The following is a 24,287-nucleotide window of genomic DNA, read 5'->3' as shown; positions in this document are numbered from 1 at the left end:
GGGAGCTGACACTAAAACTACTTCAGGAGATAAAATAAAAAAAGTGAAATGCATATACTATGGTCAAACAGGAACAATAAAGGGATATAAAATAAAAACCTGTGTCAAAATCTGTCCCTATAATTATGGAGTAGGAGATAAAGCTAAGCAAAATAAACACATGTTGTTTAAGAACTTCTAAACATCTGGGCAGTGACTGCACGCCTTTAATCCCAACATTCAGGAGGCAGAGGCAGGTGGATCTCTGTGAGTTCAAGACCAGCCTGGTCTACAGAGTGAGCTCCAGGAAAGGCTCCAAAGCTACACAGAGAAGCCCTGTCTTAAAAAACAAACAAAGAAAGGAAGGGAGGGAGGGAGGGAGGGAGGGAGGAGGGAGGGAGGGAGGGAGGGAGGGAGGGAGGGAGGAGGGAGGGAAGGAAGGAAGGACGGAAGGAAGGAAGGAAATTCTAAACTAAATTGTAAAAAATGGCACTGAGTGAATACAATGAGAGCAATAAGATAAAGAATAAGAGAATACTAAAACAAATCATCTACAGAAGTCAGTTTCTAGATGAGAGACAAATTTGGGAGAGATGAATGGGACCATGGATCCCCATATAGAAACTGCTCAGGAAAACCATTGTACTATCAGCTACCCATCTACAGTAGGCCAATTAGTAAAAACAACCTGTTTTTGAGATTTTACAGACTTAAAAATAATATCTTGGCTTTGGGGTTACAATTTAATACATGACAGTAATTTAATTATCTATTTGCTATATTCTGTTTTACAAACATTTATCTTGAAACACTGAGGCATTTTAAGGAGAAAATTATTGAAATTATTCATATAATACAAGACTAAATACACTGTATTTTGAAAAGCTGTTGACTACTGATAACTGAACAGTTTTTGGTACATTATAGAATTGACTTTTCTTTAACAATGGCAATGAAATAAACTTATTCCTATTACACACCTTTCCTATTACTTTCATATTTAGGGAATATGCAAGAAATGCAGAACTACATTCTAAAAGTTACTTATACCCTATTAATGAGAAGTTTCTACAAGCCACAAGATAATTTACATTTCATAAATCTATGTTTTCTTTACCAAAGAGTAAAAGAATAGCTCCAGCCTCCAGCATAAATGGGTATCTGCAATTCTCTAAATAGGAATATGAATATGATTTTGAATGATTCAAGTCATGGGTATAGTTACATCTTAAATGGTTTTCATTCTGAATAACAGACATTTTAACAGATAGCCACTGAGTTCAAGAGTTATACTATTAACTAACAAATTATTATTTGGGCCAGCAAGTATTGAAATAGTTAACTGAATTTCTTACCTTTACCTATACTTTACTAAGCATTATTTATTATTTAATAAAGAAATGCTGTATTAATAATCCCATGTGTTTTTACCTTTGATTTTGAAATCTGTAATCTTAGAAACAAAAGTTGAACATAGACCATATAGAAGTTGCTTCTAGAATTATTACTTAATTTCACATTTGAGAAAGAAATGAATCATGTTAACATGTTTGACTACACTGGGCTACCTAAGATATATGGTTACTTTTTAAAATCCACTAAATTCAACAAGTAAATTATTTCTTGAGTACAGTATTATTTGAAGCTAGCATGGATTTTATATACAAAGGTATGATTACATTTTGGTAAGTTCACTTTGTACTTATTTATCCTAAGCTATGAGTGCTTTTAAAATGCAAGAGTTTCACCCTAGCCTAAATCCAATCATCAATTATAACTTAAGAACTAAATGAAAAGATTTGTCTGCCACATAGTCCTAGGTCAAATTAATGATGCATGTTTTGATTGCTTCCCACTCAGGTTATGTCTAATACAATGGGTAGTAAAAGATAACCATCTCTAATGCCACCTTTCAAGAGCCAGAAGGGGACAAGGGGACATGTATGTGTCCTCTTAGGCTGGCAGAAGTCAGGGCTTCAATGAGTGGGGAAGACCTCCATGTTGGGAGTCATTATATACGTTGTGATCCTGCAGTGGATCAGAATCCACAAAATAGAGTTCCCCTGCATGGATGTCAGAAAAATTAGCCAGAAATTCAGCAGGATTAAAGCCAACCCACACAGTATACCTATAGTCTATGGTGCGTATAGAATAGCCCATGATCATTATATCTTTTAAGCTTGGCTTGTCAGAATTCCATTGAGGGAAATCTGCAGGCCGGGGGTACTGACTATAGGCAATGGACTCCCGGGGATTACCAAGGAAGTATGAATCCTCTTCAAAGTCATGGAGCTGCAAGTGCTTCTGGAGACTCTGGCCTTCTCTGCACAGCTCAACATGAAAAGAAGGAATGGGGCATCGAGGAGGAACTTGCAGTCCCGAAAGTCCAGCAAGCGTGGGGAAGAGAGACACAAGTTCTACGAGGTCCATGACATGCCTACCTGAAAGAGCAAGCAGCACAGCTGGATCTAGTACACTGCAGAGCCAGTCAAGCCAGAAGACTGTCTAAGGACCACCTGTTTCCCATTTCATTTTCATATACAACATCCAAGTTTTAGCGAAAGAAGCTTAGAAATGCCACCTCTCCAGGACATCTCTCCTCACTAATGGTGCATCCAATGCAGTAACAGGATATAAAATTAAGGTGTTACCAGCCTGTTGGCAGCATTTTTAAACAACTTAAATTTTGGAGCCTAATAATTGATCCTGAAAAGTTTAATCAATTAAAGTTCTACACACAGTGTAAAAGTTTGTTGAAGATACTCATTTTTAAATATTTGCATTTGATCCATATTTTCTTTTTAATATGGTAAACTACACAAAACATGAAATTCATGACTTGAACTACTTTTAAGTGACAATACATGTATTCACATTGTTCCAGCATCACCATCACTTCTACAATTCATTTTATATCTCTTTCCCCACCACCTTAGCACTTAACTCTTCACTAAAACCAAACAATAGCTGTCCATTTTCTGCCGTCAACTGTCAACTGATAATACCCTTTCTACTTTCTAGCACTATGAATCTGACTACTAGAATACTAGAGATATCACATGTGAATGGTCTCAGACCACATTTGATCCTTTGTGCCTGGCTTATTTCATTTAACATAATGTGTCCTCAAGGCTTATCCATTGTATAGGATGCACTGGCATTTCATTTCTTTTAAAGGATAAATAATATTCTACTGTATGTATGCATCACATTGTATATATCCATCCATAGATTGAGAGCAGAAAACAACTGCTGGAGAAGGAGACTGACCAGCCCAGCTGTTCATGGGTCATCTCTTAGAAAAGTCAAGCTCCCTTTAACTTATGTCAAGAACTCTAGGGACAGCCAGGCGTTGATGGCGCATGCCTTTAATCCCAGCACTCAGGAAGCAGAGGCAGGCGGATCTCTGTGAGTTCCAGGCCAGCCTGGTCTCCACAGCGAGTGCCAGGATAGACTCCAAAGCTACACAGAGAAACCCTGTCTCGAAAAACCAAAAAAAAAAAAAAAAAAAAGAACTCTAGGGACACAGATTTTATGAGTCATCAACCATGTTGATGTGGGCCTTTCAGAAATATAGGTGCTTGTGAGTCATCACAGCTCCTGTATCTCCTCACCCATACTCCTCCTAGTAACCCCAGAAAACTACTCATTTAGCAAGTTGGGCTTTGGTGTAATTGTTACTTTAGTCAGTCATGGGTATCCTTTCTGGGAATAAATAGATGTGTGTGCACATGTGTGTTGTATCTTCCTAGAAAAAGCCTCTCATACAAAAAAAAAAAAAAAAAAAAAAACAGGACTATGAATGTCGAAAACAACATGACCACATGTGTCATGCACAGAAAGAATGGTCTGTATATTTGCAAGAGGAATTCCAAGAGAGGAGGAGGCAAAGTAAGACCTTAATAGCCATTGTAAAGGCATTTACTCAGTGAAGGCTCCTAAGTAGGGCTGTATTTTGGAGGTTCTGCTTTTGGTTTTAACTTTCATCTTTGCAGTACTGGGGAAGAAGTCAGGGTTTCAGTCCATCCCAGACATGAACTCCGCCACCGAGCTACCGTCCTACCTCTGCTTTGAGTTTGAAAACAGTTCCTTGCAAACCTATGAGAAGAAAACACTCTAGAGAACCAAGGGCACAAGCAAGGAGACTTCAGAAAGTTGCTACAGCAAAAGGCTAGTGGCAGAGGAATTGATGAGAATGGGCAGAGACAGATTCTGAATGGCAAGGAGCATGCTTGCTGGTGGACTGCTTAGCATATGGAATAAAGAAAAAATGGGCTGAAAAGACTCAGAACTTGCTTTTATCATTACCAGGGATTAAAGCCAGGGCCTTATGCGTGCTAGGCAAACACTCTACCATGGAGCTAGATCTGAGGCTGAGTTGTATTTTTGGAGATGTGTTCTCAGTTAGTTACAGAGGCAGGCCTGCAAATCACTCTGGATCTCAGACAGCTTTTCAACATGTGGTCTTCATGCCTCAGCCTCGAAGTAACCATGTTTACAAGTCTCTGTCTACAGAATTGTTTCTTTTGTTGCTTGGTTGGCTGCTTGGGTTTTTTTTTGAAGGGGATTTAAGGTGTTTTTGGTTTGGAAGCCTAAATGACAATGCCATTTCTAAGAAGAAGAGTGTCAAAGGCAAGAAAGTGGGTGAATTAGTATAAGTTCAGCTGAAGCATGTTAGACCAACTAGGCAAATGGTTCAAATGATTAGAAATACAAGTTCAAATTCAGTTAAAAGATGACAACTAGAGATGACAGTTGGAAAAAATGGATGACACTACAATACAGGGATTTCTAATTTGCTGAGTATCTTACAACAAGTTTCAAAAAGGACTCTGACCTACCAGATTTGTTCCAGCAATAAAGAATTAAACTCATGCCTTGAAGCTCTTTAACCTTTCTCTTGATGTTGGAAAAGAAACAGAGCATGAAACATAAGAAATTAAATGTGTAAAAAGAAAATTGTATGATATAAACAAACTCAAAAATCCAGAAATGCCAGAATGATGGTCTAAAGCAAAGATCAATTTACACAGCAATGAACATAAAGTGCAAGACTTAGATGTTAAAGATGGAGTCAGGGGTTAATCAGTCTAGAAGAGGGGCAACCTGATTTAGCATAGCTCACAGAAAAGCATTCTGAAAAAAGAAATGTCATTGGAAGTACATAACCGGTGTCTGAAAGTACACTAGACAGATAAAGTCAGGGTGCAACTTTCAAGAACCTACAGCTGCCACTTCACATGGGCAAGAAGAGTGCCTCTTTTTCGAGACTTTGAAGAAATAACACGTAGAAATCAAAGTAAATGCCCTTTGTTGCTGGGGAGCACAGAGCAGATTAACCTACTATGTTTCAGTAGGTCAATGAACTCCAAAATGGAAAATACTTCAGTAAGCATTGGGTCCCCCAAAAAAGAATGCATATGAAACATTCCACTCATATGGTGGGGAGACTTTTGCTCAGCAGTCTACAACTACTTCCTCTAAGGTCTGACATGCTTTTGTCACCTCCAAACAGCCATCCCCACCATGGGAATGTCTCTTGCTTCTCTGGGCCTCTAGACCTCCCAAGAGCCCCGATATACAGTGTCCATTCTTGTCAACTCTGTCTCTGCTATGTATTCCTAACCTAGTGCATGGGAGATGTTAAAAATATAGGAACACTAAACAATATTGAGACTGAATTCCAACACACCACAAGGAGGAACAGTTTGTTGTCTGATAAGGTAATTCACATATAAAGCAAAAGTATTCTCACTGATAGGCATTGTTACTTCTGTGTGTTTATACCTGAATCCATCAATTCTGAAGTGGAATCAAAAGGGTCCTGGTAAGGGAAAAGCTTCTCGCCTGCTCCAGGAAGCGGAGCTGTCTTTCCAGGAACATAGAACATCAGGGGCACACGGGTAGCGACATCAAAATTGCTGTATTTAGCCCATTCTCCATGTTCACCTAGGGCCCACCCTGGGCCATAAAAAGCACACAATGAAAGAAAATTAGTAATAATATTATTGTCTGCTGAGTTTAGATACCATTTCATTTCTCAATGTAAAGAGCAGAGAACACCAAAGCTCATAACTTAAGGAAAATCCTCTAGGATTATAAAAGATAATTCACATAAATGCTGCTTTATTAAAAGGCAGATATCCATCCACAAAGAGAGGTTGTCAAAAGAGACAACCTTAAATTCTCAAACTATAGTATCTTCTTTTTAAAAGTAACTAGAGTACTACTCAGTAAAAAACAAAGGAATCTTGAAATGTGCAGGCAAATGGATGGCCCTCACTATCCCTGGGGAGGAGGTGGGGTGGGTTGGGGGGTCTTGGTGGGGAACATGGGAGGATGGGAGGGCGAGGGAATGGGGGTATGGATATGTAAATATGAGTGCCTCTAATAAAAATAAAATAAATTTTAAAAAAATAAAAAATAAAGTAACTAGAAATTCACACACACACACACACACACACACACACACACACACACACACACACACACACACACATTAAATTTTATCTGTTCGAGAGGCTCCAAATAAACATGCCTCTCCTGCCAAGACAGGAATCTGCCCATACTTTAGAACCTATTAAGCACATAATCTACCATTCAGCTGCATTGAGCAGCTCTCCTGGATGATAGGAAACTAAAAGTTAGCCATCCCAATACCTTGCCCTGTGTCTTATCTCTTGACCATGACACTGGCTTCAAGTTGCAGTTGAAGACTAACTAATGAGCTACAGTACTATGCACAAGATAAAGAATATCTTGGCATTTTAAAAGGCCTATCATATACATTCATATTTGAAGGAAAAATAATTCATATTTTCAGCCCTGAGTGAGAAAAAGAGATCATTGGCATTCATTTAAAGTGTCCGCTCCAAAAGATTATGTGAATACTACAGGCTGGGAATCCCCAACCTGTTCACACATGAGCACATTTTAGAGACAAATGCGTGTGACAATGATTGTATGTGGAGAATTTCACTTAGTAAAAATAACTTCGGACACCAAAAGCTGGAGGGAACTGAGGGAAGTGCTAGCATAAACCTGTACTTTATCACAGCCACATCTGCTGACTTTTGCCAAAGGAGTTTGCAGAGACTAGCCTGCAACTTCCCTTATTTAGTCTCCAGACAATGCTGGAACTACAAACAAGTGTCACAACCATTAAGAAATTATGGTCAAGAGGCTGGAGATACAGTTCAGTGGGTAAGAGTGCTTCTTGCTGCTCTTCCAGAGGACTGAAGTTTGGTTCCCAGTACCTATGTCAGGCGAATCACAACTGCCTGTACTTACAGCTGGTCTCCAAGGATACCTGCACACACATAGCAGACACTTATACAGACATATACACATGAATAAAATAAATAAATTGGGGGTGGAGAGATGGCTCAACAGTTAAGAGCACTAACTGCTGTTCCAAAGGACCTGTGTTTGAGTCTGTTCAGTACCCACATGGAGGATCACTGTAACCCCAGTCTCTGAGCATCTGACTCTCTCTTCTGGCCTCCTTAGGCACTACACACATGTGATGTTCAGACATACATGCAGGTTCAACACCCATATACATTTAAAAACTTAATAAATAAAGATAATCAATAAGAAAGATGATGGTCTTAGAACCCGGCTAGAACCATAAACTGGTCTCCTTAGAAGACTCCTACTTAGAAGACCTCAGAATAACAAGTGGTTAATAGACACTGGAGAAAGTAGATGTGAAGGGACTCTGGCAATCTGTCCATCCCTCTGTCTATAATGCTGGAGACATAAGAGAGGAGTGTTCAGAGAGTCTGCAGGAGCTCATTAAGAAAACTCCAGACCATTACCTCTGTGCACTGGGTGAGGGGAAGCCCTGAACCTCCACTCCTCTGTTCTCTCCAGGACAAAACAGCCTTGCACCAGTGGGTTTGTAGGGCATTAACACAGAGGTCATGTTGTTTCTATGTAGCATGAGGGGTAAGAAGCCTAGGGAACACAAAAATGAGGAACCTCAGCAGTGGGACCTCAAGAGTCAGCTCTGGCAAGTTCGACTGATGTGCATGTGCAGACCTGGAAGGAACATAGAGAAGGCTGTCCTGTGGCATTCCCAAATGTAAGCATTCGAAGCCCACCGGCCTTCACCAGCTCTAGTGGGCTGCCTGGCATTACCCAGAGCACAGCAGTTAGCCTAACCACAAAACTCGGTACATAGCTGTTGTTATTAGTTCATGGCTAAATAAATATAGTCTCATTATTATCATTCTTTGGCTAAGCTTCAATCTAGGCTGCTATAACCAAGAACAAATGTGTGAACAAATACAGAGACCAACAGACATTATGCAGAGTGAGAGACCCTGTAACAGCCCTAAATAGGATGGCTCCAGCAAATCCCTCCCCTCAGGACTCAGGGAACCCTTCGGAAGAGGAGGCAGAAAAGAGCCACTGGGGATGAAGGACACCAAGAAAACAAGAGCCTCTAAATCAACATGATGAAAGCTCATATGAACTCTGCGACTTGAGGCAGCATGCACAGGGCTCAGACAGGTCTGCACCAGGTCCTTGACATATATATATAATGGCCTCCACTTTAGTGTTTATATGGGATCCCTGAGTGCACAAACATGTTTCTGATTCTTATGCCTTTTCTTAGGCTCTTTTCCTTCTGTTTGTCTTGTCCAACTCCAATGTGTTAGTTTTTATTTTATCTTATTATATTTGATTTTATTATTACTCCTTAGAAGCTATTTGTTTTCTAATGAAAGACAGAAAAGGAGTGGATTCAGATGGGAGGGGAGGTGGGGAGAACTGGGAAGAGTAGAGGGAGGGGAAATGCTAATCGGAGGAAAAAAATCTATTTACAATAAAGGAAAAAATTATAAGATAATAAAAAATGTGAGCAAAAAGCACATATCCCTGAGAGGCTCGAGGGTCTGTTTTTGGATAAGGAGGAAGTAGACAACCTCCAAGTAAAAGTCCTCTAGTTCTCTAGATTAGAAATGGGAGCTAAAAGAGTTTCCTTTAAGAAAGAGATGCTAAAGAAGGGGGACAAAAGGAAGGACAGTTGGGTATATCAGTGGAATATATGTGACACACAAGCAGAAGGAAGAACACTGGTGAATGGAAGGCAACCACTGGAGGAGGAGGAAGGCAACCAGCTGGAGGAGGAGCAGAGGATACAGGAGAGGGAAGCAGAGAGGAGCATTAATTTTGTTAGAGTATAATGACATATGTTTGACAATGCTGCAATGAAGCCTATAAATATGGATACTAATGTTTTTTTTTTAAGTTACAAGGACTGGAGAGATGGCTCAGCAGTTCACAGCACTTCCTGCTCTTCCAGAAGACCCAAGTTTAACTCCTAGCACCCATGTCAGGCAGTTCACAAATGTCCCTGACTCCAGCACCAGAGGATCTAAAGCCCTCTTCTGCCATCTGCAGGCACTATCCTCATGGACACACACACACACACACACACACACACACACACACACACACAAACATATACATAATTTTAAAAACATTAAGAGGCACAAAACCAAACCCTCTGTCACATAAATGTGTTGTCACTAATGAAATCACTAAGACAAAATATGTAGCACCTGCCTCCATTCTCACATATCCAAGATGGAGGGCCAAAAACAATTAAGTTGCTCTTAAGAGCTCCCCATGACCCTGGACTCAGAGCACTTCTGTTTTACACAAGTATACCCCTAGGTATGTAAAAATTGTCCAAAGTGTACTTCACAGGAAATTGAGATGCTCAATTCACCAGTGCACTGGAAAATGCTTACCATGATCAGATGTGAAAGCAATAATTGTGTTGCTGGTTAGATGAAGATCATCTAAAGCACTCAAAAGATGCCCAACCTCAGTATCCAAATAGGACACAGAAGCAAAGTAGCTCTGGCGAATTTTCCGCTGCAAATGAAAAAAATACAAGAATGAGAGCAATTTTAATTGCCTTGGCATACAATGACAATAGCTACCTGAACATCTATCCCAATCTCAACCTCTCCATTGATTGATGATATTCTTAGCCTAAACTTAACATTCCTTTTCCTACTTTCTGTAGCCCTTTGCCTACAGAGGCCAGACTAACAATCTGCAGGACCAAACTGACATATTTGAAAGCAAATCAGCCTTTACTTTAGTAAACATGTCATGACAAATGGTGGTCATTAACTGTTCCTTTCTGTCTTTCTCCCTATTCTAGACAGTCTCTAGAAATGAACATCTAAACAGAAAATGATCCCTTAATCCTTGCATTCACAGGGCCACACATTATCTGATTAGGAGTATGCCAAAGATACCACTCAGCTCCATTCAAGCCACCAGGTGACTTCAAACACTAGAAATACCTTGTCTCCTAGCCATGGACTCCAGAAGGCCTAAATCAAGGTTTGGGGAGTGCCATTTCTGAAAGTTCTAGAGCAGTGGTTCTCAACCTCCCTAATGCTGCAATCCTTTAATACAGTTCCTCATGTTGTGGTGACTCCCCAGCCATAAAATTATTTCATTGCGACTTCATAGCTGTGATTTTCCTACTGTTATGAATTGCAGTGTAAATATCTGCGTTTTCCGATGGTTTTAGGCAACCCCTGTGAAAGAGTCATTCAACCCCCAAAGGGGTGAGACTCACAAGTTGAGAACCACTGTTCTAAAGCTCCCTGCATTTCTTGGCTTGTAACAGTCTTGCAATCTGTCTCCATCTTCACACACAGCTCTTCCTGAATCTGTTTCTGTCACTATCTTCCCTATGTGACCTCCTTATCAGGACTACAGTCATGTTATGTTGGGCTAGGGGCTTACCTGAATAGTATGACTACATCTGAACTTAAAGCAGGCTACATTCTGAGGCATGAGGACTGAAAGAGTTCAATATATCTTTGGTGGAACACAAATTAACCCCTAATAATGACCCTAAGTAGGGCTCTCCTCTAGCCACTTTCTTACTCAGTAGGAAATTGTAATTGATTAACTTCATGGATCAAGGTGTCAGAGTGTACAGCTCATTTCTAACAAACTCTTAATGGGCAGAAAGATAATGAAAGGCAACCCAAGAGGAACTGCTTAGACTGCTAGCCTATAACCACAAGTACAGAAGCCATAAGCCTTTCCTGAACTAACTCCTCAATTATTGTTCACAAGCCTTAAGGAAAATATTTTGTCCCTCCCTACTACCCCCAAGCAGGAAGAAACAACAGAACCACTTACTAGATCAGCCCCATCTTCTACCATCCTCAGGGCCCCTGCCTCATGAGATGGACCTGTGAGATGCTACTTGTCACTACTAGGGTAAGGGCAGTCATGAGACTTGTCCCTTCATCTGCTTGCAGTGACAAACACCTATGCTTATAGAAGGATTATGTTGAACCTCTGCCTACATATACTTTTTAGTAAATAAACTTTTCAGTCTAGAACCTGGAAAACTTCAGTTCTCCTAGGGATCAAGATACCTCTTGCCTAAGCCAGTTATAGAAAGAAGGCAATAAAGAAGCAGGTATGATGCTCAGACCTATTAAGACAGGGTACAACTACAGATAGGTAAATATACACATTACCAGAAGGGCCAAGTTTGATACACGCAAATGAACCTTCAAATTAGTTGGCCTGCATAAATCAGGGAAGGCTTCACAGAGGAGTTTCCATTGCTATCACCAAATATGTGCAAGATGCTAAACCAACAGCTGTTTTGCATACAACAGAATGGAATCATGGAATAGCAGGGCATATTCCGAGCTATGGAACAACAAAAGAAGGCAAACAACAGAAGGTTAGGGCCAGATGACATAGACTTAGAAGTTCTTCACAGGAGTGAAAGTCTCAGGCTGTGGGCCAAGGAAGTCTTTCAAGACATAGAGGTAATGTAATATAGGCTGCAGGTTAGCTAAAGTACTGTGGCAACAGCAGCACAAATTCTAGGAGCTTAAGAGAAAAATAGCACCAGGCCACTGCCGGCATCTAAGAAGAATTCAGCAACTTGCTAAAAGAAAATCTGAAAGTCATGGTGTGTGTACCTGTAATCCTGGCACTTGGAAAGCTGAGGCAGAAGGACTACTGTGCATTTTTGTTAACCTGGGACTACAGAGTGAGAACTTGTTTCAAAAAATGGAGAAAAATTTAAAAAGCAAAATGTACTACAGTGGTGCAGAAAGATGTGTTCACATCAGAGAACAGGGCAGACCTAAGAGGAATTTGGGGAAATCAAATAGGTGTGGAGACATGCTGTCAGAGGAAGATGAGAAAGCCAAGAGTGACGCTCACATTCAGCACCAGAATGATTTGCTGCTATTTGATAGGAGGAGACACAGTGGAAGAGGAAGTAGAAAAGGCAGAGTAGGAGTGGTAGCCTAACCATGTGGAACAGAACAGAACCGGGGTCTCCACAATCATCTGCCTGGGAGTAGCTCACAGAAAGGTAGACATGTGTGTCTGAAAGTCCGGAGGGATGCCTAGGCAGGAGTAGTCCTTGGATTAATCTAACAACAGGGCTCAGATGAGGCTAACTGAGGAGAATGGGAAGAGAGGCAAAGGTTGGGGACTGAAATAGATCAAGGAGCAGCACCTAAGTGGGAGACATAAGAGGACCCTGCCATGCATACTGAAATAGAGAGGGGCCAAGAAAGGTTGGCAAGGAAGACCAGAAGAAGTAAGATAGCTCCAGATTGGTGAACAGTGAGAAAGTAGCACTGAACTCAAGGAAAGTAAAGACTCAGAAGATAGATTCTGCCAACAAGGTCTGCCACAGTGCTCCAGGAAGGCAAAAATCCATACAAAGATGTAGAACAAATGGACCAGGAAGATCACAGACGTAGCCAGAATAGGCTACTCTTCAGTGCCCTCAAACAGTAGTTGAGGGAGCAGAGCAGCATACAGAAAGAGAAGAGAAAAGGGCTGAGGTGAGAGAAATGATGCTTCTGAAGATAGCTGGATGTAAGCAAAGAGACTACAGAGAACATCAGTAGGAACAGACTTCACCAAACAAGCTGAGAACTTCTACTTAGTAGCAACAGAGGTTCTCTCTGGCAGCTCTCACAGCTGGACTGTCTCATTATTAGGGTACTGTCAAGGGGACAAGTGAGCTGAAGAGAATGCAAGAACAAGGAGGGCTATGCCATGGGACTTCCTCCCCAAGAAAGAAGGGGAAGATAGGCAACAAGAATGTCAGGCAAGGGTGTTGCAAAGAGAAGGATTCATAACCAGGCTTGTGCATGACCACACAGATGCAGGCCTAAGCATGAAACTGTGAGGCTGAAGGAAGGAGAGAGGTGAAATTAAGGAAAGACATCCAGAATTACAATGCGCCAGGGAACATGGCTCAGGTCCATAAAGCATGAGAGGCATGGTCCCTCACACAAGATCACCCAAGTAACTATATGAACTATGCTGCCTGATGTGTCCAGTGGCTAGGGGGTATAAGGAAAGGGCACAGAACTTCAAGAGGGTTCTCTACATGCAGGGGGCACTGAGCCTCTCTGTATACTTCTACATATTCTCTGCACTCTTCACTGAAAACTGCAAGTCAGTGTTCTCACAGAAAACCTTTACCCATTCTGCTTGTTTGATTGAGAACATAAGGCACAGCGACCTGACAGACAGGGATCATGATGCTGGCATGGGGTGGAAAATGACTTCAAAACAAAACTTTTCTGAACTCACAAAAGCAACCATGGGGGTTTGAAGTTATGTGCCCATGAGGCTAAAGCAGCTCCACTTGGCACCAGGTCTGTGCCTCACCATGTCACACAGCAGTTTCCTGTTTGGCAACAGTGAGGTTCCCATCCAGCCCAAACACTCAACACTTAGAACCCTTTCTGGCACCCAGTCCATTGTAGAGGGGTATGTCAAGTGACTGTCACTAATAAAATATCCAGGTACTGACCTACAGCTGTAATTCAAACCATCTTGTTATCAGACTTGACAATGCAGAACTAGGAAGCTTGTTGGCTTTTTGAACTCTCTCTACTCACCATTTGAAACTCAGGAATCATACAGTTTTGAGTAATGCACACACGTCACCTCTGAACTCTGTACAAACTCAAGGACCAAATAGCTTTGGACAGCAAAAGATACCTATTTGCGTTGGATCTGTTTTATTAAAAAAGAATCTATTCTCCTGCAGTGGTTCTCAAACCACTGAGTACATCACAACCACCTACTACCCTCTCTGAGGAAATGTGGTTTCTAGGGCCCCATCTTTAGCTCTAGGGCTGGAATTCAGTAGTAGGGTACTTGCCTGGTGCATGTGAGGCCCTAGGTTCAATCACTAGTACTGCAAAAAATAAAACAAGAAGAAAATAGGGAGAAAAGGAGAGGAAAAAAGATGTCCATATTTACAGGTGGTCCATAACTCTGTACTTTTAACAAGTCTGCCCAGCGTATCTTCTGATACAGTTAGTCCAAGGAGCACATTTTGAAAATGCTGCCCTCGTCTATCCACTATCACCTGCTTTAGCATTCATGTCATAAGACTTCAGAAAGAATATGGCTCTACATGTCTCTTTTACTTCAGGAGACAGAAGCTGATAGATGAGGGGGTGAGTCAACATAGCCAAAAGACTAACTTGGAGGCTTCTCTACCTCTGTATCACAGATACCAGACATCACAGCTCACAGCACTAGCCATGATATCCCACAGAGGAAACAAAAGTACCAGCAAACTAAGGATTCTGGGCTTCTACACAGCTGCTGACACTCTATAATTAATAAACTGTGGTCCATATTAATACCCCATGGGCTACAGGGGTTCACCCAAGCTACATCCCAAACCTGTGTCTGCTTTATAGCATGTCTGAATGCTACCTTCTTTAGAAGCTAAGGTACTGGTAAGGAGACTTGATCTATACAGCATTGCCCATGTCAATTATCAACAGAAATCCACTGTCCCCCAAAAATCACAAAGAAGGTTGTTGTTTGTTTTGGCTTTTTGAAACAGGAAATGTGGTTTCTTGGGCCCCTGGTGGGGCTTGAACTCATTATGTAAATAGGTTGGCCCTGAATTCAAATGTGGCTTCACCAATGTATCATACCATCAATGCCTCATCTATCCCCCAAGTATACCACTGGTACCTGAAAATCCACAGGAATTGGGCCATAGGGCACACTGATGTTTAAGGCTTGGACATCTTCCCGCTCCCTGATGTCCATCCAGGGGTTGTAGGCCACAGGTGGCAGGCCATCAGGGACCTGGGGATCAGGAGCCAGAGTGATGTTTTCCAAGGGATACAACTTCTGAAATTCCTAGGAGAAAAACACACAAAGCCACAAGGTTGCCACTCATTTGGCAAAAGCACAAGGGTGTGTTACATTTGCTTGGTGCTAATACTTCCCAGCTACTCACCCACCCTCACCTGCTCTCTACCTTAAGCCACTCTCATAACCCTGGGACAGCAACAAAACCCTAAAACATTATTCCTACAATGGCAGCAGCAACTGTTGTCTCCTCTCACAGACACGTACCATTCTGCTCCTGTCCCCACCTTAATCCCAACATACAAAGGCATGCTGAACCACTGTGGGCTCCCAAAATCTCCCTCAGGTTCTGTGAGTCATCAGAACTCACAGGACTTAGCAGAAGGTCCCATTTGAAGTGATCCTTTATTAGAATGAAAATATTTCACACCCAATTAGCAAAGAAAAAACCAACATGAGGGCAAATCTGGAAACCAAGGATGAACTTCAGAGTCCTTCCCAGGGATTTCAAACAGGAGGCACTTATTGCCTCAGCTAGTTGAAAGACCGTGCATATAAAATGCTACCAATCAGTGAGGCTCATTAAAACTGCAGCACCCAGTTTTGACATGGGGTTCATCACGTAGGCACTCTGCCTGGACCAGAACGAAATTTCAGGCTTCCATAAGGAAAGCGGTGATTCAGCATATACCATGTCTGGAAAAAACACTTAGGCACTCCCAAATCAAAGTTCCCAGTTGCCAGACAAGGGCCAGCCTTATAAGCAGACTTCTGAAAGTCTTGCAGCTAGGCAGCTTTGCAAACTCTTCTGCAAAGGAGCAGAAGACACCAACACCAGCACAGCCACAAGACTCTTCCAAAGAGCCTGAGAGCTCCTGCTGTGAGGGCAAGATCCTCAAAGCTCATCAAACAAGCTGCCTACATCAAAGAGCATACTTCCAGGCCTGTCCTCTCATTTATAACCAAGGGACATTCTTTTTAAAGTGAAAAGGCTGGACTGCTCAGGCCTAGGAAAAAAGAAAACAGAGAAACCCTGGAAATTATTAAAAAGGACTACAAATTCTAAATGAGAATAGAGAAGCATAGGATTTGAAGTACCAACAAACAATTCTGTCTCCTGTACCTACAGGGCCTGGTATGACAATCTTTGAGAGGAATGACACTTGGGGAAGAGGGCTTCATGTTTCCTGAGATTTTTCTCCCAAAGACAATCCCTTTGGGCTTCTGGTAGCTTTGCCTCACCTCTGTATGAGATCATTATACAATCCCATCAACACGATAGGTTCAAACAAAAGAAATCAAACCTCCAGTGGAGGAAAGTGGAAAGCTAAACATTTATTACAAGATTCTTACTTGCTGGGCGTTGGTGGCGCATGCCTTTAATCCCAGCACTCGGGAGGCAGAGGCAGGTGGATCTCTGTGAGTTCGAGACCAGCCTGGTCTACAAGAGCTAGTTCCAGGACAGCCTCCAAAGCCACAGAGAAACTCTGTCTCAAAATACCAAAGAAAAGATTACTTTTTGGCCTTGAACTTTGACTACCATCATTCCAAATACACTAGTACATTAAGCATCCTGGTGGGTTATGACCACATTTGATACACAAATGCTTCTCTGGTAACTAAGTAACACAGATAATAGTGGCTGTGTTGGATCAGCCTTAAAGCAGCTTATCACCTTGGGGTATCTGAAGGGGATGTGTGGCTTATGATACCCAACCGCCAGGAAGAAAGGACTGGCTGAAGTTTTCATCTTTTCCAACAACCGAATGGCTTCCTCGGTGCTCTGTTTGTCAGGCAAGGTGCCCTCAGGCACATCTGCCACATCCACAGGACAAAGCAGGTTGGCATGGAGTTTTCCATCTTGTCCCCTACATGTCTTTCAAAACAAAATGCATAACATCAGTCTATTAAATACAAGAAACAGAAATCCTGACAGTCATACACTGAAGAAACAGCACTATCACCAGCCTTCAAACTGTTAAGTCACTCAGAATGAACATTGCACATTGGATGCAGAACTAAACCACAAGTGTTTGTCCTTTCTGCAGACAGGGGCAAAAGCACACATAATATTCAGTGTATTCCTGTGAACTCTGTCTCCAGGACATAACTAATTCAAGGGTACCCAAATAAACTATCAAAACTACAACATTTACAATTCTTACCTCAATACTTCATCCAGAGTGACCATCAAAAATCCATTAAGTGAACTGGTCATACTATTGCTTAAGGTTAAGGTTTTACTTTATTATTTGTGTATGTGCATGTATATGTGTTTGTATATTTGCCAGTGCACATTTGGGGGGTATAGTATATGTGAAAAGTGGAAGTCAACCTCAATTGCTCTTCAGAAGCTATCCACCTTGGTTTTTGAGGCAGGATCTCTAACTGAGACATTAGGCTAGGCTAGCTGAGCAGCAAGCTCCAGGGACCTGCTTGTGTTACCAGTATTGGCTTCTTGATGGGTGATAGGGATTGACTTTGAGGTTTCATGCTTCTAGGGCAAGCACATTACTAAGCCATGCCCTTGGCCCAACATAAGGTTTCAGACTGAGAAACCCACCAGCCACGTGTGGTGGCCCATGCCTCTAATTCCAGCATCATGACAGAAGCTGATGCAGGAAGATTCCAAGACTGAGACCAGCCTGGGCTTCAGAGCAAGTTCCAAAACAGCCTGCCTGGACTATTTACTAAAACATTATAAAAAATAATCTCACCAAAAAGTAATCATTGTGCCCCTCAAACCAGTTGCTAAAGATCCTAATGCTTGTTTCTATAAGCCATTACAACAAGCAAAAGCTGCAATCATAGCATAACCAGTTTAAAGGAAAATACAATATATTTAATAGTCCAATTGCTAGGCAAGAAGATAGTGCTTCCTCAACCTTTGTTCAGACTTACCTTAGTGTTTTCATACTTCTCTGATGATGGATGATAAGGTGGAAAAGACCAACTATATGGAGAATCATCACTGTGATTGGAAGATATACCTTGAATTGGGGAAAAGAAAGCTGCTGAATAAAATGTAAAAGGTCTTTCAGTACCCCACTGCCAAATTAAAATTGAACAACTACATAAGTAGCTCCTCCCCTCTTTGGGCCTCAGTTTCCTCACCTATAAAATCAAGAGCTCAAGCTAGATGACACATTCCATTAAGAACAACTGTCCAGGTCATCTTTTAGTACTGAGCATCTAACTTCCCAATCTTAAGCCTCAAAAGGACAAGATCAGCTAGCCTGGCATATCAGTGCAATTCCTTGGAGCCCAAGCTAGAGACTCTTACCCACCCTAAGGAAGCAACAACCACCCAAGGAGAAAACAAAAGCACTGTCAACACCATGAGACCAACTAGCACAGAGAGGCTGAGAGAAGGCTGATGCCCTGAACAGTGCCAATCCAATAGATGAATGAGCCAAGACTCAAACCCATGCCTTCAGCACCAAGATCAAGTATAAAATTGTGAAGCATAACTCCCACCCAAACTTAGTAGTGTACCAAGCTTTGTGCACTTGGTACTTACTTTGGTACTTACTGTGTACCAAGCAAAATAAATAGCATATGAAACCAAGAAAAAACTGGCAGCTGTCAAGAGTACAGAAGTGACTTGGAAGTAAGGGTTTGTAAGACACAGAGAACCTCACCTCTACATCTACTCATGAGGAAGGAGATCAATGAACACACAGGCCTTGTTTGCTTTCCCTTCCCAAAGTATAATCTCCTCTAGAAAATACTCACTTCCTTCCAGGTGCCCTCAGGCAAGTGTTCTAAGTACCAAACTAGGAAGTTTAACTGTTATTCAGTTTTAGGCCATGCAAAATGATTTCTGATACATTTATTTTCAAAACTGAGCAGGGCATAGTCTACCTGACTGCTATTCTCAACCTAGACTGCCAGCTATGTTTCAGAAGAAAGCACCAAAGCCTGTAAGGTATAATCAATGTGCACAGGGTTCTTGGATATACTCAAGCTGTTTCCTTCAGTGATGAGCATCACCATGGACCTAGCACTCTGAACACACTTCACGCTCATTTATTCCCTCACTGACATGCTCCCTGGTAGGGCATCAAAACAACTACAGCCCCAGTTTCCCAGATAAGAAATGTGAGTCTCAAAGGTAACTGCAAGGCTAAGTAGTGGCAGCACTGAGACCACAGCCAGCTGCCCATATCCCTGATGCTATTGCCCAATGTAGTCTAATCTGCTTCCAGAGATGTTCACAGTAGAAAAAAGCCAAAAGGACCTGAATGATATGCCAGACTACTGTGCTGTCATTAAAAGGGGATTTTTTTTCTTTAAATTAGAAACTAGCTCGTTTTACATGTCAATCCCAGTTCCCTCTCCTTCCCCTCCTCCCCTGCTCCCCGCCGATCCCCATCCCACCCCCTTTCTGCTCCCCAAGGAGGGTGAAGCCTTCCATGGGGTGGGTCTTCAAAGTCTGTCATAATCCTTTGGGATAGGGTCTAGACCCTCCCCCATGTGTCTAGGCTGAGAGAGTATCCCTCTATGTGGAATGGGCTCCCAAAGTCCATCCCTATGCTAAGGATAAATACTGAGCCACTACAAGAGGCCCCATAGATTGTCCAGACCTCCAAACTGACTTCCTCTAAAATGGGATTTTTTATTTTTGGAACATAATATAATAGGAAAATATTTAGTCTCACTCAGGGTATAAAACTATGAGCACTACGTAACTACGAATCAGAAAAACACTACATCCAGAAAACAGGAATACGTCAAATGCAGCTTTTCTCAGGGTGGTGCAATTACACATTCTATTCTTTGTTTTCTTTTCATTCTTGAAATCAAGTGATCCTTCTAACATGATTTAAAAATAGTATGTATGCTTCATTTAGGAAGTAAGCAACCAGTTTATTCTGCAGTATTCAAAGTCAGAATATGACACCCAAATTTACTTCCTCTTTCTGACATTACTCACAGTGAAAGCATTAGCTTCCACCAAGCTGTAGCTCTTAACTGCACATGCAGTCTATACAGTACCTCTGGACACTCAAGGTCTTCACATGTAGTTGCCTCACACCCAACTTTACAGACAGGCACCGTGCAAGGCACAGGGGCAGGTCCAAAGCTGAACTGACACAACTGCCTCTCCAACAGCCAGTTCACTTCCACAACACAAGCAGCAGGATAAGTCCCAAAGCATCACTTGCAACTTGTAAAGGAAAGCAGCTCCTTTCTATTCTTGTCCATTTGGACTGTGAACATGAAACTAGGTTAAAGAATTGTTTTGTTTTCTTGCTGCTGTTCTTTCATAGAACAGCAGCAATGAACAACAAGTTGCACACCCTGTCAGGTAAGATCACTACAAAGATAGTCCCAACCCAGCAAAAGATTTCAGTATTCAGGCACAGAAATGGAGAGCCCAGGCTTTGGTAATTGAGCAGTACCAGGGTGAAAGACTTTTCCAACCGACATGGTCACGTAGCCATTCTCCTTGAAGTACTGGGGGATGGTGGAAAAATTGCCCGAGTGTACCCTCCAGTAGGAGTTGAAGTCATACAGGCGGGTGGTATCAGGCCTCCTCCCAGTGAGGAAGGACACTCGACTTGGTGCGCACACTGCTTGCTGTTAGGGAGCAGAAGCAAATGTCAACATCATCATAGCCAAATGTGTCTGCAGTCTTCAAGGTAACTAAAGGACACTCGACTTGGTGCGCACACTGCTTGCTGTTAGGGAGCAGAAGCAAATGTCAACATCATCATAGCCAAATGTGTCTGCAGTCTTCAAGGTAACTAAAGGACACTCGACTTGGTGCGCACACTGCTTGCTGTTAGGGAGCAGAAGCAAATGTCAACATCATCATAGCCAAATGTGTCTGCAGTCTTCAAGGTAACTAAGCAACCTCTCTAGATCCTCAGCAACTGTCTGGCAGCTGAGTCATGCAGCTCTCAAAGCTAACGAGTGGGATTTAGGCCTCACCCATGTACTAGAGATTGTTGTATTCTGAACAAAGGAAGACAGTTACAGGCTCTCAAAACAGCAGGTATGTGTGTGTGTGTGTGTTTGTGTATGGGTGTGTGTGTATAGGTGTGTTTTTTTCCTATGCAATGGCACCTCTGGGTACCCAGTGTGTGTGTGTGTGTGTGTGTGTGTGTGTGTGTGTGTGTGTGTCTGTGTGTCTGTGTGTGTGTCTGTGTGTCTATGTGTCTGTGTCTGTGTAGGTGTGCGTTTTCCTATGCAATGGCACCCCCAGGTACCGAGAGAGAGAGAGAGAGAGAGAGAGAGAGAGAGAGAGAGAGAGGTGTGTGTGTGTGTGTGTGTGTGTGTGTGTGTGTGTGTGTGTGTGTGTATGTGTGTGTAGGTGTGTGTTTTCCTATGCAATGGTACCCCCAGGTACCCAGAAAGGCTGATGCTCTTGGAGGGCAGCCCTGAAAATGGGCTCAAGGAGGACAACTCTTACTCACTCTCAACTCAGTTGGCAGAGCCACAGGTTGGATTTTTCAGCTCCAGGCAGTTCCTGTTTCTGACTGAAAGCTGGCCAAGCCTGTCTTAAGCATGTCAGGGCAGGGGATAGTCTCCACCCAAGGAGGAGGGGAGCCTTGTAGGCACAAGCTTCCTTGTGAGTGGGGAACAGGCTTGTCTAGGCCTCCATTTTCCAAGCTCTGCTTCTCTCTTTCAAGGAGGTCATCTCTAGGGCAGCAATATGCAACTCCCTCTGTGCATACAAAAAGAGGCACAGAACCATAACTAAAGGTCCCCAGAAATACCTGTGCAAAGGCATTCTGAAAGAGAACGCTATGGGATGCCAGCTGGTCAATGTTTGGAGACCTCACTAGGTTATCTCCATAACAGCCCAGGGAGGGGCGAAGATCATCCACAATAATCAGAAGGACATTCAGAGAATCTGCAGAGGAAGGAGGGGCTTTGGTTACATCACATGCACTGACATTGAACCCCCCAGCCCACCAAGGTAATGAGAAGATCAAGGTTGGCCCTGGTCCTTAGCAGTCCATCTAGAAAAGGGGCAAGCAGGGCTCTGCTTCAGCAAGAGTGAGAGTGGAGTGCACAGAAGGCCTAATCTAGCGTTATGAGTTATGTATTGGCCACATCGTCACACATAAGTGAAGAAGAGAGAGAGACAGACTGGGGATAAGGGAAAGAATGAAGAGAAGGAAGGAATAGAGAAGACAGATGGAAAGCCAGTTAAATGGAAGAAGGATGAGTAGAAGGGAGGGGGAAGGAAGGAAGAGAAGGATGGAAGGAGGGGGAATGGAAGTAAAATGGATAGAAGGAGGGAAAGGCTGGACTGTTAGGTGAAACGTGTACCAGTGGACAGCCCCACACCCATGTGGATATGGGAAGCACAGATTGGATTCAATGGGATTAAAAACAAAAAAGAGGACATGAAGTTGAGGGTGGAGTGGCTCTGGTTGGAGTTAGGGCTTGGAATGGAGAGTATTACAAAAATACGTTGCACGCACTTATGAAATTCTCAAAAAAATCAACAAAAAAGGACACATGCAATGATGGAACAAAAGTATGAAGGGATGGAAGGGGTAGGAAGGAGGAATGGATGAAAGATTAATGCAGGCTAAACAGATGGAAGGAAGGAAAGATGTGTAGAGGGTAGGCAGGAATGAAAATGTGGGGGAATGAGATGAAGGAGGCGAGAATACAGAAGACAGGACGGATGAAAGAAGAAACAGCAGAGACGGTGACAAGGTTGCTTAGGGCAAACAATAAGGAATTGGCACCTGTAGCGGAGCTGTCTAGTGCTGCGGACTCCAGGGAGAAGCAGAAGGAACCTAGCAACAAGCTGAAGGCAAGAAGGCACCAGCCAAGAGGCGGCGGCGGCGGTGGCGGCGGCATCTGCGACATTCCTGCTTCAGTGCAACCTTGTAGGAAGGTGGCGTCACGCTAGAGCACGACCATTGGATAGCTGTCGTCGCCGCTGCCGCGCCGCCGCCGCCGCCGCCGCTGCTACCGCCGCCGCCGCGACCACTACCACCGCCGCCGGGACCGCCGCCGCCGCCACAGTCTCAATCAGACTGCATGACACCGCAGCCTAGGGCCCAAAGGCCCGGGCGCTGGCCCAAGCGCGAATGCGCTTGCGCGACTCCTCCCGCCTCTCCCTCTAGGGGCGGAGCCGGTGGTGCTGGAGGTCTGAAAGCATGATCTGCCATAGTGGGCAGGACCTTAGCCCGAAGCCCAGGGGCTGTGGCTTTTCCAGACCACCTTTTACAGTAGGCAATGGTGACACGAAACTTCACGTTCAGAATGTTTTGCTATTGAACTAGTTTCTTGCCTGTTTGGCTGTGCTAGTTCTGTACCTTTTACCTGGAATCCCTGTTCTACCCTTATCTCTCTAAAAATGTTAATTTTCCCTGCACCCCTTCTCCAAAGAAGCCCCTTAAAAACTTCCATTCTTACACCTAAAAGGACACTTTTTCCTACTTATCAGTTCAACAAATCCTTACTAAACACTGCATACACACATGCACACTCATGCACGCACACACACACACACACACACACACACACACACACACACACACACACACACACCGGGTGCTGTTGGCAGTGCTGGAGTTTTCAGTTCCTGCTCTGATTAAGCTTAAAACAAACTTGTTGAAAGTACCTGGGTGTATCTGGTCTGGACAAAATAAAACTGAGTGGTAGGATCTTACTGTTTTCTATGAGGTAATCTAGTTAGAACTTCCCTGTTAAAGTGATAATTAAACAAAAGTGAGAAGGAAAGGAGCAAGGCACTTGATGTGTGTATAAAGAGGGAACGGCAATTATGAAGCATAGTTAAGAGAGATGGTGGCTGGAGCCAGCCAGGAACAGACCTCCGGAGAAAGAAGAGGTGGGCACAGTGAGTGGGAATTGGATTCCTATGATAAGAATTATTCCCTGCTCATTTTGGACTGAAGACCAAGAATGACTCCGTGTCCTATGTCTAAGAAATAGAGCTTCTGAAAACCTAGACTCTCTATCCTTGAGTCACCCTCACCCTGTCCTTCCAATAAAATCATCTAGCACAATGGCAAGCATACTGATGGATTTTTTGCAATTTTTATTGCAGAAATATTGATACTGTGGCATTTTACCATCCAGACAATGTGTTAAACCAAAGATAATGTTTCTTCTCATGTCAACAGTATGTGCTATATGCTACTAATATT

At 42.8% G+C, this 24,287-nt stretch overlaps 1 protein-coding gene across 2 annotated transcripts; it reads right to left on the bottom strand.

Moving 5' to 3' along the window:
- Positions 1–391: 391 nt before the first annotated feature.
- Ids (iduronate 2-sulfatase) lies at positions 392–23,041 on the bottom strand. Of its 2 annotated transcripts, none has more exons than XM_027433410.2 (9): positions 22,857–23,040; positions 21,870–22,006; positions 20,550–20,727; positions 18,046–18,134; positions 16,820–17,020; positions 15,022–15,192; positions 9,744–9,870; positions 5,767–5,940; positions 392–2,420 (listed from the first exon to the last, which is right to left on the bottom strand). In XM_027433410.2, exons 1-9 carry the CDS (start codon positions 22,978–22,980, stop codon positions 1,948–1,950), a joined length of 1,674 nt encoding a protein of 557 aa, XP_027289211.1. In that variant the 5' UTR covers positions 22,981–23,040; the 3' UTR covers positions 392–1,947. The 2 variants fall into 2 exon arrangements, with proteins under 2 accessions (XP_027289211.1, XP_035306102.1); XM_035450211.1 differs by having other exon boundaries at positions 2,255–2,416; positions 22,857–23,041.
- Between the last annotated feature and the right edge of the window lie 1,246 nt (positions 23,042–24,287).

This window comes from Cricetulus griseus, chromosome X (genome assembly GCF_003668045.3).
Source record: "Cricetulus griseus strain 17A/GY chromosome X, alternate assembly CriGri-PICRH-1.0, whole genome shotgun sequence".
In the NCBI taxonomy this organism is placed as follows: Eukaryota; Metazoa; Chordata; class Mammalia; order Rodentia; family Cricetidae; genus Cricetulus; species Cricetulus griseus.
Note: the sequence above shows the minus strand (reverse complement) of the source record. Positions and strands in the feature narration are given on the sequence as shown.